General features: G+C 35.3%; 1 protein-coding gene across 1 annotated transcript in view; it reads left to right on the top strand.

The window, feature by feature from the left end:
• The window catches only part of LOC136803004 (uncharacterized), a 49142-nt gene that overhangs the window by 9966 nt on the left and 26798 nt on the right, over window positions 1-12378 (top strand). Inside the window, exons 5-11 of the mRNA XM_067059752.1 lie at window positions 617-795; window positions 1244-1291; window positions 2470-2502; window positions 2962-3018; window positions 4270-4453; window positions 7219-7318; window positions 9510-9549. Coding sequence (XP_066915853.1) covers window positions 617-795; window positions 1244-1291; window positions 2470-2502; window positions 2962-3018; window positions 4270-4453; window positions 7219-7318; window positions 9510-9549 — 641 coding nt within the window. The remainder of the gene's footprint in view (window positions 1-616; window positions 796-1243; window positions 1292-2469; window positions 2503-2961; window positions 3019-4269; window positions 4454-7218; window positions 7319-9509; window positions 9550-12378) is intronic.

Here is a 12378-nt window from a genome sequence, read left to right as displayed (position 1 = left end):
TTCAAGGGTGTTTCAAAGTTAACTTTTATCGATTCGCTTTCTTCGTAACTTTCAAGAGTGTTTCTAAGATCACTTTTATCAATTCGCTTTCTTTGTAACTTTCAAGGGTGTTTCAAAGTTAAACTTTTATCAGCTCGCTTTCTTCGTAACTTTCAAGGGTGTTTCAAAGTTAAACTTTTATCGACTCGCTTTCTTCGTAGCTTTCAAGAGTTATTTTAAGACCATTTTCATCAACTTGCTTACTTCATAACTTTCAAGAGTGTTTCTAAATTAACTTTTATCAACTCTCTTTCTTCTTGACTTTTAAGAGTGTTTCTAAGTTAACTTTTATCAACTTGCTTTCTTCGTAACTTCCAAGGGTCTAAGATCTAAGATCACTTTTATCGAATCAATTTCTCTGTTATATACAGTAACAAACTGTTCAAATGTAACTTTTATTTTTCCTACTCGCTTTCTCCGTAACTTTAAAAAAAATATACACTGAATGACCGACAGGTTTTTGAGTTTGACCGACAGGATATCATTTCTGTCGGACATGATGTCCGATTGACTAAAAATATTTATTTGCAGCCCTGACTTCACCATATCTATTTCTTTTTGTTACCGTGTGTTATAGATATGTTTGGACCTATGTATCTGTACGGTGTCAAAATCAAGAAGAACTTATCAAAGATATCATGGTACATGCCCTTCACTGAGCAATGTACGGAAAAGAAACTCAAATTCTTGCAAGGAATGCATTTCCAAATATGTCACGGTCCAGACTGCCAGCATAACTCGAGTTTGGTTTTTCAAGTATGTGATCTTTGATTTCTTTTTCATTCATTTTCAGAATTCTTTTTACATGTTTTGTAGAGTTTTACTTGATTTTAGTCTTTATCAATCAAACCAAGTTCAATAGATAGATAGAATCGATATGTGGATAACCCAGTAATCTAGGACTTTTAGACAGACTTTCGATTGTTTTCATGGGGTACCACGACCAGCGGGCTCAACTATGTTGTCAACATTGGAAGATTGATCCATAGTTGTAAACTGTATTGTTAAACAAATTTAGTATATTAGTGTAATCATATGTAATAATTTGAAACTTTAATTTTCATATTTCTTTTTGAAATAAGATTGCCAGAAACAATGTGGACAAGACATGATCTTCATTTTGTAGATTTGAAATGTTAGATATTTTGGAATTTTTGGAATATAATTGAAATACATTTAATTAATGTTATGCTATTTCTTTTAGTGTTACGAAGGTGCAGAGGACAATGATTGGGATGATAAATTATGCCAGGTACGTATATACTCCATTTAAATGTTTTTGTGTGGTTCATTGGTGCACAGAATACTCTTTTTCACAGTCTTAGTCACAAAACACAAAAATAGGAAAGAAAATCCCTCGAAAAGTCAGGGGGGGGGGTCATGCAGTTATTATATAAACACTATGACAATTACTACCGTGGTGGTATATAAACCAAAATTTGGGAAAACAGTTACTCCACCAGTGGACTAACTGCAACATGGGTGGTGCCTAAGCCCAAAATTGTCGATTTTGGTAGGATATGGTGTACTAAGTGAGCACATTTTTCAATTTTTCACTTAAAATTTTAGGTTTTTAAAAAATTTCGGAAGCAAAAAAATTCAAAACATTTTTTTCAAAAGTCAAAAAAAAATCAAATTTTTTTCTTCAACCAAGGCATGAAAAATATTTTAACAAATTTGGAAAATGATTGAGATATTTAACTCTTGAACGGTCGTTAATAAGACGTACCCAGTGAAATGGTATCAAAAATGAGGAATTCAGTAAAAAAATTGCCAAATTTGGCATTTTTGGGGGTGGTATACACCAATTTTGAGGGTAAAATCAGTTAGTACACTATGGAATAACTGCAAGGGTGGTGGTGTCTGTAGAAAATGTCCAAAATTGCAGTTACTCCACATAGTGTCAAGGAGTAACTGCAAGACCCCCCCCCTGGAAAAGTACCTTTTTGTTGAATGTTAAAGATATTGGAATATTTGGAACTATTGAAAAAGTGTTTTAATTTCAGTTCGTTCTATTCGCGCCGGGGTCACTTTTTTATTATTCTTGTGTAAGCCAAATTTTTGAGGGGGACTGGGGTTGGAAATTGTACTTCTGAAAACCCAAAAATAAGGTAAATATAGGCTAAAATCAGGCTATTTAGGGCAAAATATTAAATTTATAACCTTCTCTTTGACAGCTGAAAATATTCTTAAAAATTAATAAACGGGGGGGGGTCCTAATAAGGTCTGGAGGGTTGGAAAATTTTCGAAAAATTAACAGGAGGGAGGGGACCGTTTATTTGGAACCTAAGAGTAAGTATCTTTGTTTTACGAAAAAGATTTTGAATACCGTTGTAACATTGGTGAATTGGCATTTTGAAAATTGTTGGTATTGGGTATTTATCTTTGTATGTAGCGTGTAAAAACAATATAGTTTTTATTTTGTTTCAGACTGCTGAAAAGGATTTAACAATAAATTGCAATGTAAGTTTAGTATTTCAAAATTCGTATCTGAAAATGAAGGCGGTATTGGGATGTAAATTCAATCAATATTGTTTTTTAACTATTACGAAAAGTGACCGTAGTGTATAATCACACATATTGAAGTTTTAGTCTATAGCTGTCTTTAACTGGAAAATTTTGTAAGGAAAAATTTTTGAAATGGCCATTACAATGGGCTCTTTTAGAAAATGTTCGTATATGGGGGGGGGGTGGAGGATATAGTGTCCGGGGGTAGTGAAAAATCTACAAAATTTCCCTTGTCCGGGGGGTAAACTTTCTATGAGGGTAATTTTGGGTGTCCAGAAAAGCCCAATTATGGAAAATTAATAATTCTTTCAACACTTTGTTTGAAGCCCTTTCAGAAAATCTTCAGGTTTAAAAGGCCTTATAAAACCATTTAAAAGCTCTTCTTATGTTTTACTACTATTTGTCTCATTTCAGCGAAGAAAGGTGTTTATTCCATTGGATGGTTCAAACAATTACAATGAGACTGCTGAGGTTCGTTCGTAACTTTCTTAAGAATTCGGTGTTAAATGAAAATTCTATGTTCTGGCGAACTTCTTGTAAATAAAACGAACAAAAGACCCTTCCAAAGTTTTGGACTGCCGCATTGTCTGTCTTCTTTGACCAAGAAGATGAAATTTAGTGCTATATTTTGGAACATGTGCTTTCCGAAGACTTTTAGTTTTATTAATCTAGCATGGACCAACCCATAGTGTCAGCCCCCCCCCCATTTTACTGGGAGGATATAGAGATTTTGATTTTGTTTTTAAAAAGGTAGGGGCAACAAAATTTTGATTTTTTTTTTGTAGGGGGGGGCTGAGATAGAAGGGATCACCTTCTTTTTCCTGGGGGATGGGGGTGAGACCCCTGAGGACACTGTGAAACCATCAATTATTGAAAACAACCTATGAAAACAACTTTGATGTTGATGTAGTTGGTGATGATAGGGTCTGTAATGTTGGATGGAGTTTTTCAGAAACCCTTTGTAATGAAATGATTTAATTTGATTCAATTATGACATATAAAAAGAAGAAGACATTTACTAAGTCGTTTCAAAGAACATCGCTATGTCTCAAGTCCCGTGGGATCACATTTTATTAGATGCAATAAAACTCTAACAATAGATGACGTTTCCATTATTGATTCATCTATGCGTTCCGTAGAGGCTGAGTTAATGACCCTAGAGGCTATCAAGATAAAAGAAATTAAACCGTCGTTAAACACTAAAAACGAATACAAGAGCAAGGCGCTTGTGATTGATTTGGCTTGAAATAGAATTTTTTTTTTCAGTTATGTTTTGAAATTGTAAGGGTAAGATGTATGTTTGATATGATGTGTTTGTTACAACAAATATTATATAGATTTCTATATATTTTTACATATTTTTTCTTCTTTCTCAGACTTGAAAATGAAACACAGTTTTCGAAATATATTGTCAAATCAAATTAAATTGTTGGCTACAGATTTATATAAAAAGAAGAAACCCGATTAAAGTTTCCTGGTCGCTCATGTTTAAAAGAAAATCCGTTACGAAATCCAAATCTTCTTAATGAAAGTTTGTGACAAAACAGCCATGGCGTATAGGCGTGTTCCTCTCACATGTCACAGCAGTCGCCACAGGCAAAGGTACATTAACTTGCCAAATGAATTGCGGCGCTAAGTTAAAATGGGAGTGGAGAACGACAACCACTACACTATCATACCACTCAATTATTCGATTTTTCTTTCATTATTATTTCTTTGTAGGTTAAATACCCTTACCTCTATTGTCAGTTGATGTTGAGTGGTGAAAAGTACAGCACACCGTTCCAGATACGCGCTCGATACACGTTCCATGTACAATTCCAAGCCAATGATGATCCATATCTAGATAGACGCTGGTCAAAATTCTCTAATAACCCGTTCGAAATGATAGTTCCGGAAAAATCAAGTGAGTGGGTTATTTACTACTTTTAAGGTCTACTTGGCTACACAATATTTATCGCCGGTGAACAATATTTAACAATAGCGAGTTTATGTATCGGGGGATATCAAGGGCCACGGTAAGTGAATTCGACTCAAAACAAAGTCAATACTTGGTGTAAGGCTCTATATCGCCTTTGCTCACCTACACAGAAGACGGTATTTTGGTGTTTTTACCGTGGTCGAGCAACATATCAACTTTCCTTTATACCGTTTTCTTCGATTTATCTCGAATACATAAACTCGCTATTATAGTTTTTGGACCGTAGAATGTGTGGTTTATCACGAGTAGGAATTTACTTTCTGAGAATTGTAAATAGAGCAGGTTCGGTCCCTGTCAAGTTACAAAGCTGTTAAAACATAAACAATTATGTTTGATTAATGTAAGACAAGTCCATGCCGATACGAACCAGTCCAGACCGATCTACTGAAGCCAATTCTAATTTTAATTTTTTCGTCGTAATTGACTTACTCCCTGTATCTTTTTGCCTTGATTCACCCCCTCTTATAAATCACTCCTTCTTATTTTAGAAAATATTGTTTAAAATACTCCGTTAGAATAAAATTGCACTGTGTCCCTTCGTCAGTTTATTTAAACACCCCTGTACCATTTATCTCCCCTGTTTAAACTTGCATGGTGATATTTTCTTTCGTATTTTATACATATCTAGTAGCGATGATACAAAATGATAATGCCCAAAAAATGTGCCCGATTTTAGGAAAAAAAATTTGGGCAAATTTCAAACAAAAACGGCTAAAAAAAGGGTTTTTGGACTTTGTTGAAAACTGTTGAAGACTTTTCAAAAGAAATCTTTTTTATCTGATCGAACAGTATTCAAAACATTCAAACGTTCTCTGGAATTTGAAAGTCTTTGGGCATTCGAAATAGTGAACAAAAAAATACCGTCATTCGAAAAAAAAAACTGCTAGTTTCAGCCGGGCTGTTTTGGACCGGTCTAGATTGGCCTTTGTTTCGATAAAAAGATCTAAAAACTTGGTTCAGTTAAGATCGACCTACATCGGCAAAGATCGGTCAACATCGGCCAAATTCAGCCAGAACCGGTCGAAATTGGTCACAACCTCGGCTTTTTAAGGATCGGCCTATTTTCAATGTGCTCCAAATCGCTTACAGGGACACATATTGTTAACACCTTTTCAATACATTGTGAGCATTTACTGACATTTACATTGTGTAGTGTCTGTACAGTGTGTAGTGTCTGTACAGTGTGTCCCGAAAAAAGCGGACAAATCTTTAAATAAAGTAAAATCCTCAAAACTTATTACAAAAAAGATTACAATTCGTACTAGTAATCGTCAGTAAATAATCCTCTGACACAGGACTTGCGAGAGAAAAGAATAAGGGGACAAAAGTGTCCCCCCCCCCCGCCGAAGAGTGCAAAAAGTGGTAATAGTGCAATTAACGATTAATCGCACTCCTCTAAACCAATCAGATTCGAGTAATTTTGCACGGCTGACGATTATCTTTGTAATCAACTTCAAAGACGATTGAATAGGTTTTTGAGATAGAAATATGAAGTATACAAGTCATAAAATTTGGCGTGAATTATGACGATTTTACTTTATAAAGAAATTTGTCCATTTTTTTCGGGACACACTGTAGTCCTTTACTTACTTTTCCTTCTTTAAGAATGAGTAGGGGAGTTATTTGCAAAGGCCTAGGTGGTTCTGAGTTTTGTTGACTTTGATTGAAATTTCGTAAAATGTTAGGGGTCAAGGGATTTTAACTGTGAAGTTAGTATTTGAGTCCTAAAAAACTTTCCTAGGCCTTTGCAGAACAACCCCCCCCTCGCGAAAAACTCTTTAAATACTTTAATCTTTAAAATGGACCAGGTTTGGTTGCGTAGCATAAATGATGTCAGATCCTAAGGGTTCGCCCCCCTACTAACTAAGCACGAAATAATATTTGAAGGTATGAAAAAATCACATTGGCAAATAGATTTATAAAGAGAAGGGAGAATCTTTAATTTCATTATTGTATTAGCCAGGAGCTGTGACCCGGGGGGGGGGGGTACTTAGGCAAATGGAGGGTACGGTATGTGCCGGCCTTAAGGGTGCCTTTTTTGGATTTCCCGCTAAGGGTCGGAAAAATCAGAAAATCAAAATTCAGTCCCATAAGGGTAGGAGAAATAGGAAAATTTCAACTTTTTACTCCCAGAAAGATCGAAATTTGGTCAGAATTGGTCAAATTTGTCCCGGTAAGGGTCGCAAAATTCACAAAATTTTCCTTCGTTTTCTCCTGTTTAGTCCCGGTAAGGGTCCGAGGGTCAAAGGTCGGGCGGCACCCCCCTCGTCAGCTCGCAACCCTAGTACCCCCCGGAGCTGTGACCACTATGATAGTTCGAAACTTTCGTCACTGACCTTTGTATATCCCTGGACCAAGCTATATCTGCCATCTTTGATCGAAGTTTTTTTTAATTGGTACCCGTAAAGAAGCCATTGCAGTGCTAAAAATTAACATCCAACGGCGCTACATCATCGAAAGTTTTCGAGTGAAAGTAGATCTTAGCGCTCTCGATGTATATTTACACCGCTATTGAGTAGTGCCGCAATTTTCAAAAAACTCTGATCAAAGGTTTTGCTTGACCGGGATTGAGAAACTCGGTCCAGGGTATATAAAGGTCAGTGTGCTTAGGACTAAAGGCTCAGACTAGTTCAGTCGATTCTAAATGATTTTGAATTATATATTAATTGTTTTCCTTCCCATCTTTTCAGCGTCTGATGGCCCAGATGATCAGACAGGGATGTATGTTGGAATACCAGTTGGTGCCATTGCGTTTCTTGTCGTCGTTGCAATTATTGGTATCTATATTAGGTATGAAACTTTACTCATAAAGTAAACTCTCTTTAACTCGAACATGTATAATTCGATATAATTCTCAGTTCCCAATCAAGAATAAACCCTCATAAAATACTTTTCTACAGTTCAAATTATTCTGTAAATTCGAATGTATCATTATGTCCTTTGTAGTTCGAATTAGCAAGTGTCCACTATACCATAGGTTTATCCCTTAACGTCTATTGTTTAAGAACAATAAAATGCTATGCATAATGCGACACTTGCTTATTATAAAAAATATATGCAGCATTCGAGACTACGGTAAGCAAGGTCATGGGTTCAATCACTGACCAGGTCATCCCAAACATTCCAAAGGGGAATACTTGCCCAGTACTTACTCTCTACCGAATGCTCAGCAATTTAGTATACTTTTTTGCTCAGAATTTCATGTTCTATCCGATGATATTAATTATTTTCGTTTAATTCGACTTTGAAAAAATCGTCAATTTTTGGTGCATTTTAGACGACGTTAGTTTTTTGACAAATAAAAACTTTTTACCAGGCCTAATTCACGTGCCCCCTCTCAAAAAAGTCTCAAGATCCTATCTACTTTCGAGCCAATCACATGCGATTGCGTCGCACGAAAAATGCTAAGGATCCTAAGGGTTGCCCCTTACTAGATGACGCAGTCAGTTTTCTCGACGTGGTTTTGATTCGCAAAACTCGAGGACAATAAAAGTACTGATTAACCATTCATCTCAGTCAATCAGAATTAGACAATGGAAAAGCGAACCGTACTTGCCGCATAAAAGTTAGTGTACATTCTCTTGAAGTTGTTTTGTGTTTTGAAGCCAAAATCCACTGGAAAAGTGCACTTTAAAGTGCAAGGTTTGCAAGGTTTTATTTTTCAAGCAACTTTATGAAGAAAGCTTGAGTATTGAATAGAGGGAAGATTCTTTTGAGTTTAAAAAAAAATATTATAATGTTGTTTACCGAGTTATGGATTTGTTTATTATGTATGTGACAGTCAACTCAGTAAGCCTCTATTAATTTAATTTTTCTTTAATTTGAACTAAAATGGTCCAATCAATTTTGAAATATCGTATAAAATACTTTCCGTAATTCGAATCTTTCTTTAATCCGAAAAATTCTCATGGTTTTCTTTTTCAACTGTATTCACGATGAATTGCTTTTGATCTTAGTCCACCAATGTAAAGCTTAACAAAGATATTGGTTCTATTGAGCAATGTCCAGAGTGTCACTCTCAGACATGCAATATAAGAAGCCCATCGGTTATGGCGTGATTAGCGTTTTTTTTAATTCGTGATTTTGTGATTTGAGATTTTAAAACGCGTGATTGCGTGATCGGAGGGACCAACTCAATCAACGTGATCGTGATAGAAAGGAAATTCAACTCGTTATAATATGATTTGTAAATATTTTCTTTTGCGTGATTGCATGATTTGAAAGGTGACTGGGAGCCTCGTATTCCGGCGCATCTTTGGCTTTATCGGTTGACTAGCTAACTCTTACTTCACTTTCGATCAAAATATTTTCAGCAGAAACTCATAAATTAACGAATCTCCAATATTCATGAATCATTACTAACGAGAGGAAATATTTATTATTAAACGGACTTATACAGTCTTCAATTAAAGTTTTTACCAAGTCACTTGAAGTATAAAGAACTGAAAGCCCGAGATTAGACATAAGAACATGCAAGAATGATGAAGACAAGTCAAGGCAGTTTGTATACATTTGTACGTTCATTTGTTGCACAAAATGAGTAAGTTTATCTTCGTTGCATTTTTTTTTTTTTTTTTTTACGTGATACTGTAGGACTTCATATACACGCTTTTTTGTGTAAGAATAGTGTACTTTGGATGAGGGGCAAGTATTCTTAAGAAAGTGCCAAAATTGAGGGTGAAATATTCTTAACGTATTCTTACTTTTTTAGACTTGACTTGAATTTATCTCTAACAAAGGGAGCAGTTTTTTCTGTTAACCAAATAGAAAATGACTGTATTCCTATCAAATTCTGTGAAATTCACCTTAGAGGGTATTCTTAGGGTATTCTTAAGATTTGGCCAATTTTCACCCTTTAGAAGATATTCTTATAAAAAAAGCGTGTATTTGACATTGGTTGATCTTGGTGCATATGGCCTAGACCTCAGGAGGGTTGTTCAAGCTTCGTTCGGCTTTAAAACAATTTTTTTTTCATTTTTAGACGACGTCATATTGAAGAAGGTTTGGAGCAAAATGAAATGGTAAGAATAATGGTTACTTTTTATAGAACTGGCTCTCTTTCTGAAAATAGTATTATTCTATCTTTTAAACTGTGGGTTGGCAAAGGAAACATCAAACTCTAGGGTTAAGGGTCTCGGATTTCTCCCATCTGTCATTTAAATCCGTACAACTTTTTCAACAGGAGTATTAAAATTTTCTAAGCAGGAGTATTTTTAACTCACGTCTCAGTGGCCAATTGGCGTTTTAAAACTCACCTGGGTGACTTGGAATGACTTTAAAGAGAGTGAGATTTCACCGGGTCCCCTTTTGAGGTTTTGAAATCTCACTTATGGGTGAAAATTTAAACCTTATCCATTTGAATTATTTATGATAAGCGCAGTTGGCAAAAATTCTTGTTAACTTTAGAATGGGTTATTTTGAGAATAGGGGAATAAAATATTAACAGTTAGGAACTTTGCAAATTAATTAGGATAAATGCGAGTATTTAGCCTAAATATGATAAATTATCCTAGCTAGGATAAAATCTATATCCTATTTAGGATAGAAGGAAGAAAAACTCGATTTTTTTAAAGATAAACTTTGAGTAATTTAGAGCCAGGAAAGTATGCTTGTGAAGTCTTATCTCCCAGCCAGCGTGCGTTCAGAAGTTTTTAAAAAGTACTTTACAAACTCTAAATGTTAAGCATCGAACTTTCTTAGGGATAACTTTACTGCAGCTAACGCTCGGCTTACGCTCGGCTTACGCTCGCTACGTTCGTTCTCCCTCACACACACACGTGACTCTCAGTCAAAGTGATTTTAAAAGTAAGAATAATAATCGAGGCAATGTATGATGACGTCATCACCGCATTGGTATAATGCATTAGTCTTATACTTAAAGAAATAGTATTATATTCGAAAGGGAAGTAATATGAAAACGATACTTTAATGGGATAAATTTTCGCGGGGATTAAATTTCGCGGTTGAGCTCATCCGCGAAATTTTAAGATTTCGCGGGGATTAATTTTCGCGGATGAGTGATTTCCTGATTTTTCGCGGGGATTTAATTTCGCGGATTGGGGTACAAATCAAAATTTTTGAAAAGAGTCAAAACATTGAAATAAAATTTTTCCAGGAAAATTAAGAATTTATTTTTCAAGTAATAAGAGGGTGTTTTGGAATGGGGCGAGGAGATATGTATTACAACTATCAAAAGTTGATAAACATAGAAATTTCGCGGATTGCAAAAAAAATTCAATTTTTTCGCGGAAACTAATTTTCGCGGATGGACCTTTTCCAAATTTCCAATGGGACTTATTTTCGCGGATGACACCCAAATCCGCGAAATCCGCGAAAATTAATCCCCGCGAAAATTTATCCCATTAAAGTAGTATCAATAGCGCTTTCGCGCGCCATACTATAGGATCGCTACCCTGTCAGCCTTCTGATATATATAAAGCTCGTGGTCCACTTAGCTTTTTTGGTCGCATAACAACGCGCACAGCTCGAGCGTTTTGTTCACTGAGTGCTTTTATACTTCCATTGAAAATTAGAAAAAAGTTGCACGTAATATAGTCTACAAAATAGACAGATTCAGGCTTTTAGGCCTTACTCTTGGTCTATAGGCACTGCTATAGGCGGCCACTAGTGACCCCCACCGGGAATTGCTTATTAATAGGTTTAAACATAATAGACAACATTCACAAAAGATGTTTATCAATAAAAATTTTAAATAAAAGAATGTTTAAAACACAGCTGATTGGCTTAGGTTTCGAAACTCTCTATTGTTTCATTAAAACCTCAGTGCGCATGCGCATTTATCTGGAGAATTTCAATATTCAAAACAAGAGCAGTGCTCTTAGCCCGAAGAGTAGGAGTTTTACGCTCGAAACGAAGGAAGATATGACGTAGCCTACACGTAATAGAAATTCAAAACAGAAGCAATTGTACATGATAAAAATAAACACACAATCAGTATGTTTACCTTCTCGCTGATTGGCTACTTCAAAGAAAGAACAATAGAAGAGACAGCTTTGCGCACAAAGTTGAAATTTTTCAACTTTAAAAGAATACACGTATTTCCTATTAGCGGATTCATGTAAAAAAAAGTCACGAAAAACGTCGAGAAAGTCTCTGATTGGCTGAAATATTGCATATACAAGAAATGTCCAGAGTATGAGGTAATCTTTGCATGCCTCCGCCAATCAAAAGTTTGTTTACTCGACGTTTTTTCATGACTTTTGCATGAATCTGCAAATAGGAAATAGGTGTACTCACGGGCAACTTTTTCTAATTCTCAATGGAAGTATAAAAGCGCTCAGCGACCAAAACGCTCGAGCTGTGCGCGTTGTCGGGCGACCAAAAAATCTAAGTGGACTACTAGCTTAATAAACAATAAATGAGGCAACAGCTGGCTGAACCTAATTATTTTAAAATCTTGTTTTTCCAATTTCTGTTTGATTCCTGGAGATTTCCTTCATTGAAACTTTATCTCAAAAAAAAATAAACAGGGTACGGATGGATATTAATAAAGTATGAAACACAGTGAGGTCTTTAGTCTTATTGTTTCAAAAAAAGTCAAGATTTTCAAAGCTTTGAGTTAAGCTTTAAAGTATTAATGTAAACGGTGCTATTATCTAATTTCATGTATTCGATATATTATGTAAACACTCGAATTTTCTTCGAGATGATTTATTTATTTTCCGATTTTCAAATTTTTGAGTATTTTGTATTAATATAGAGTTTGGAAAACTGTTCGAGAAGGTTTCGATTGATTAGATACTGTAAAGCTCTTGTAAGTCAAATGTGTTTGCAAAATATATCATCATCATTATAGCTTGTCAGAAAGTCAGAAGATACGCAGGTGCATG

This window comes from Clytia hemisphaerica, unplaced genomic scaffold (assembly GCF_902728285.1).
Source record: "Clytia hemisphaerica strain Z4C2 unplaced genomic scaffold, Clytia hemisphaerica genome assembly, whole genome shotgun sequence".
Taxonomy (NCBI): Eukaryota; Metazoa; Cnidaria; class Hydrozoa; order Leptothecata; family Clytiidae; genus Clytia; species Clytia hemisphaerica.
Note: the sequence above shows the minus strand (reverse complement) of the source record. Positions and strands in the feature narration are given on the sequence as shown.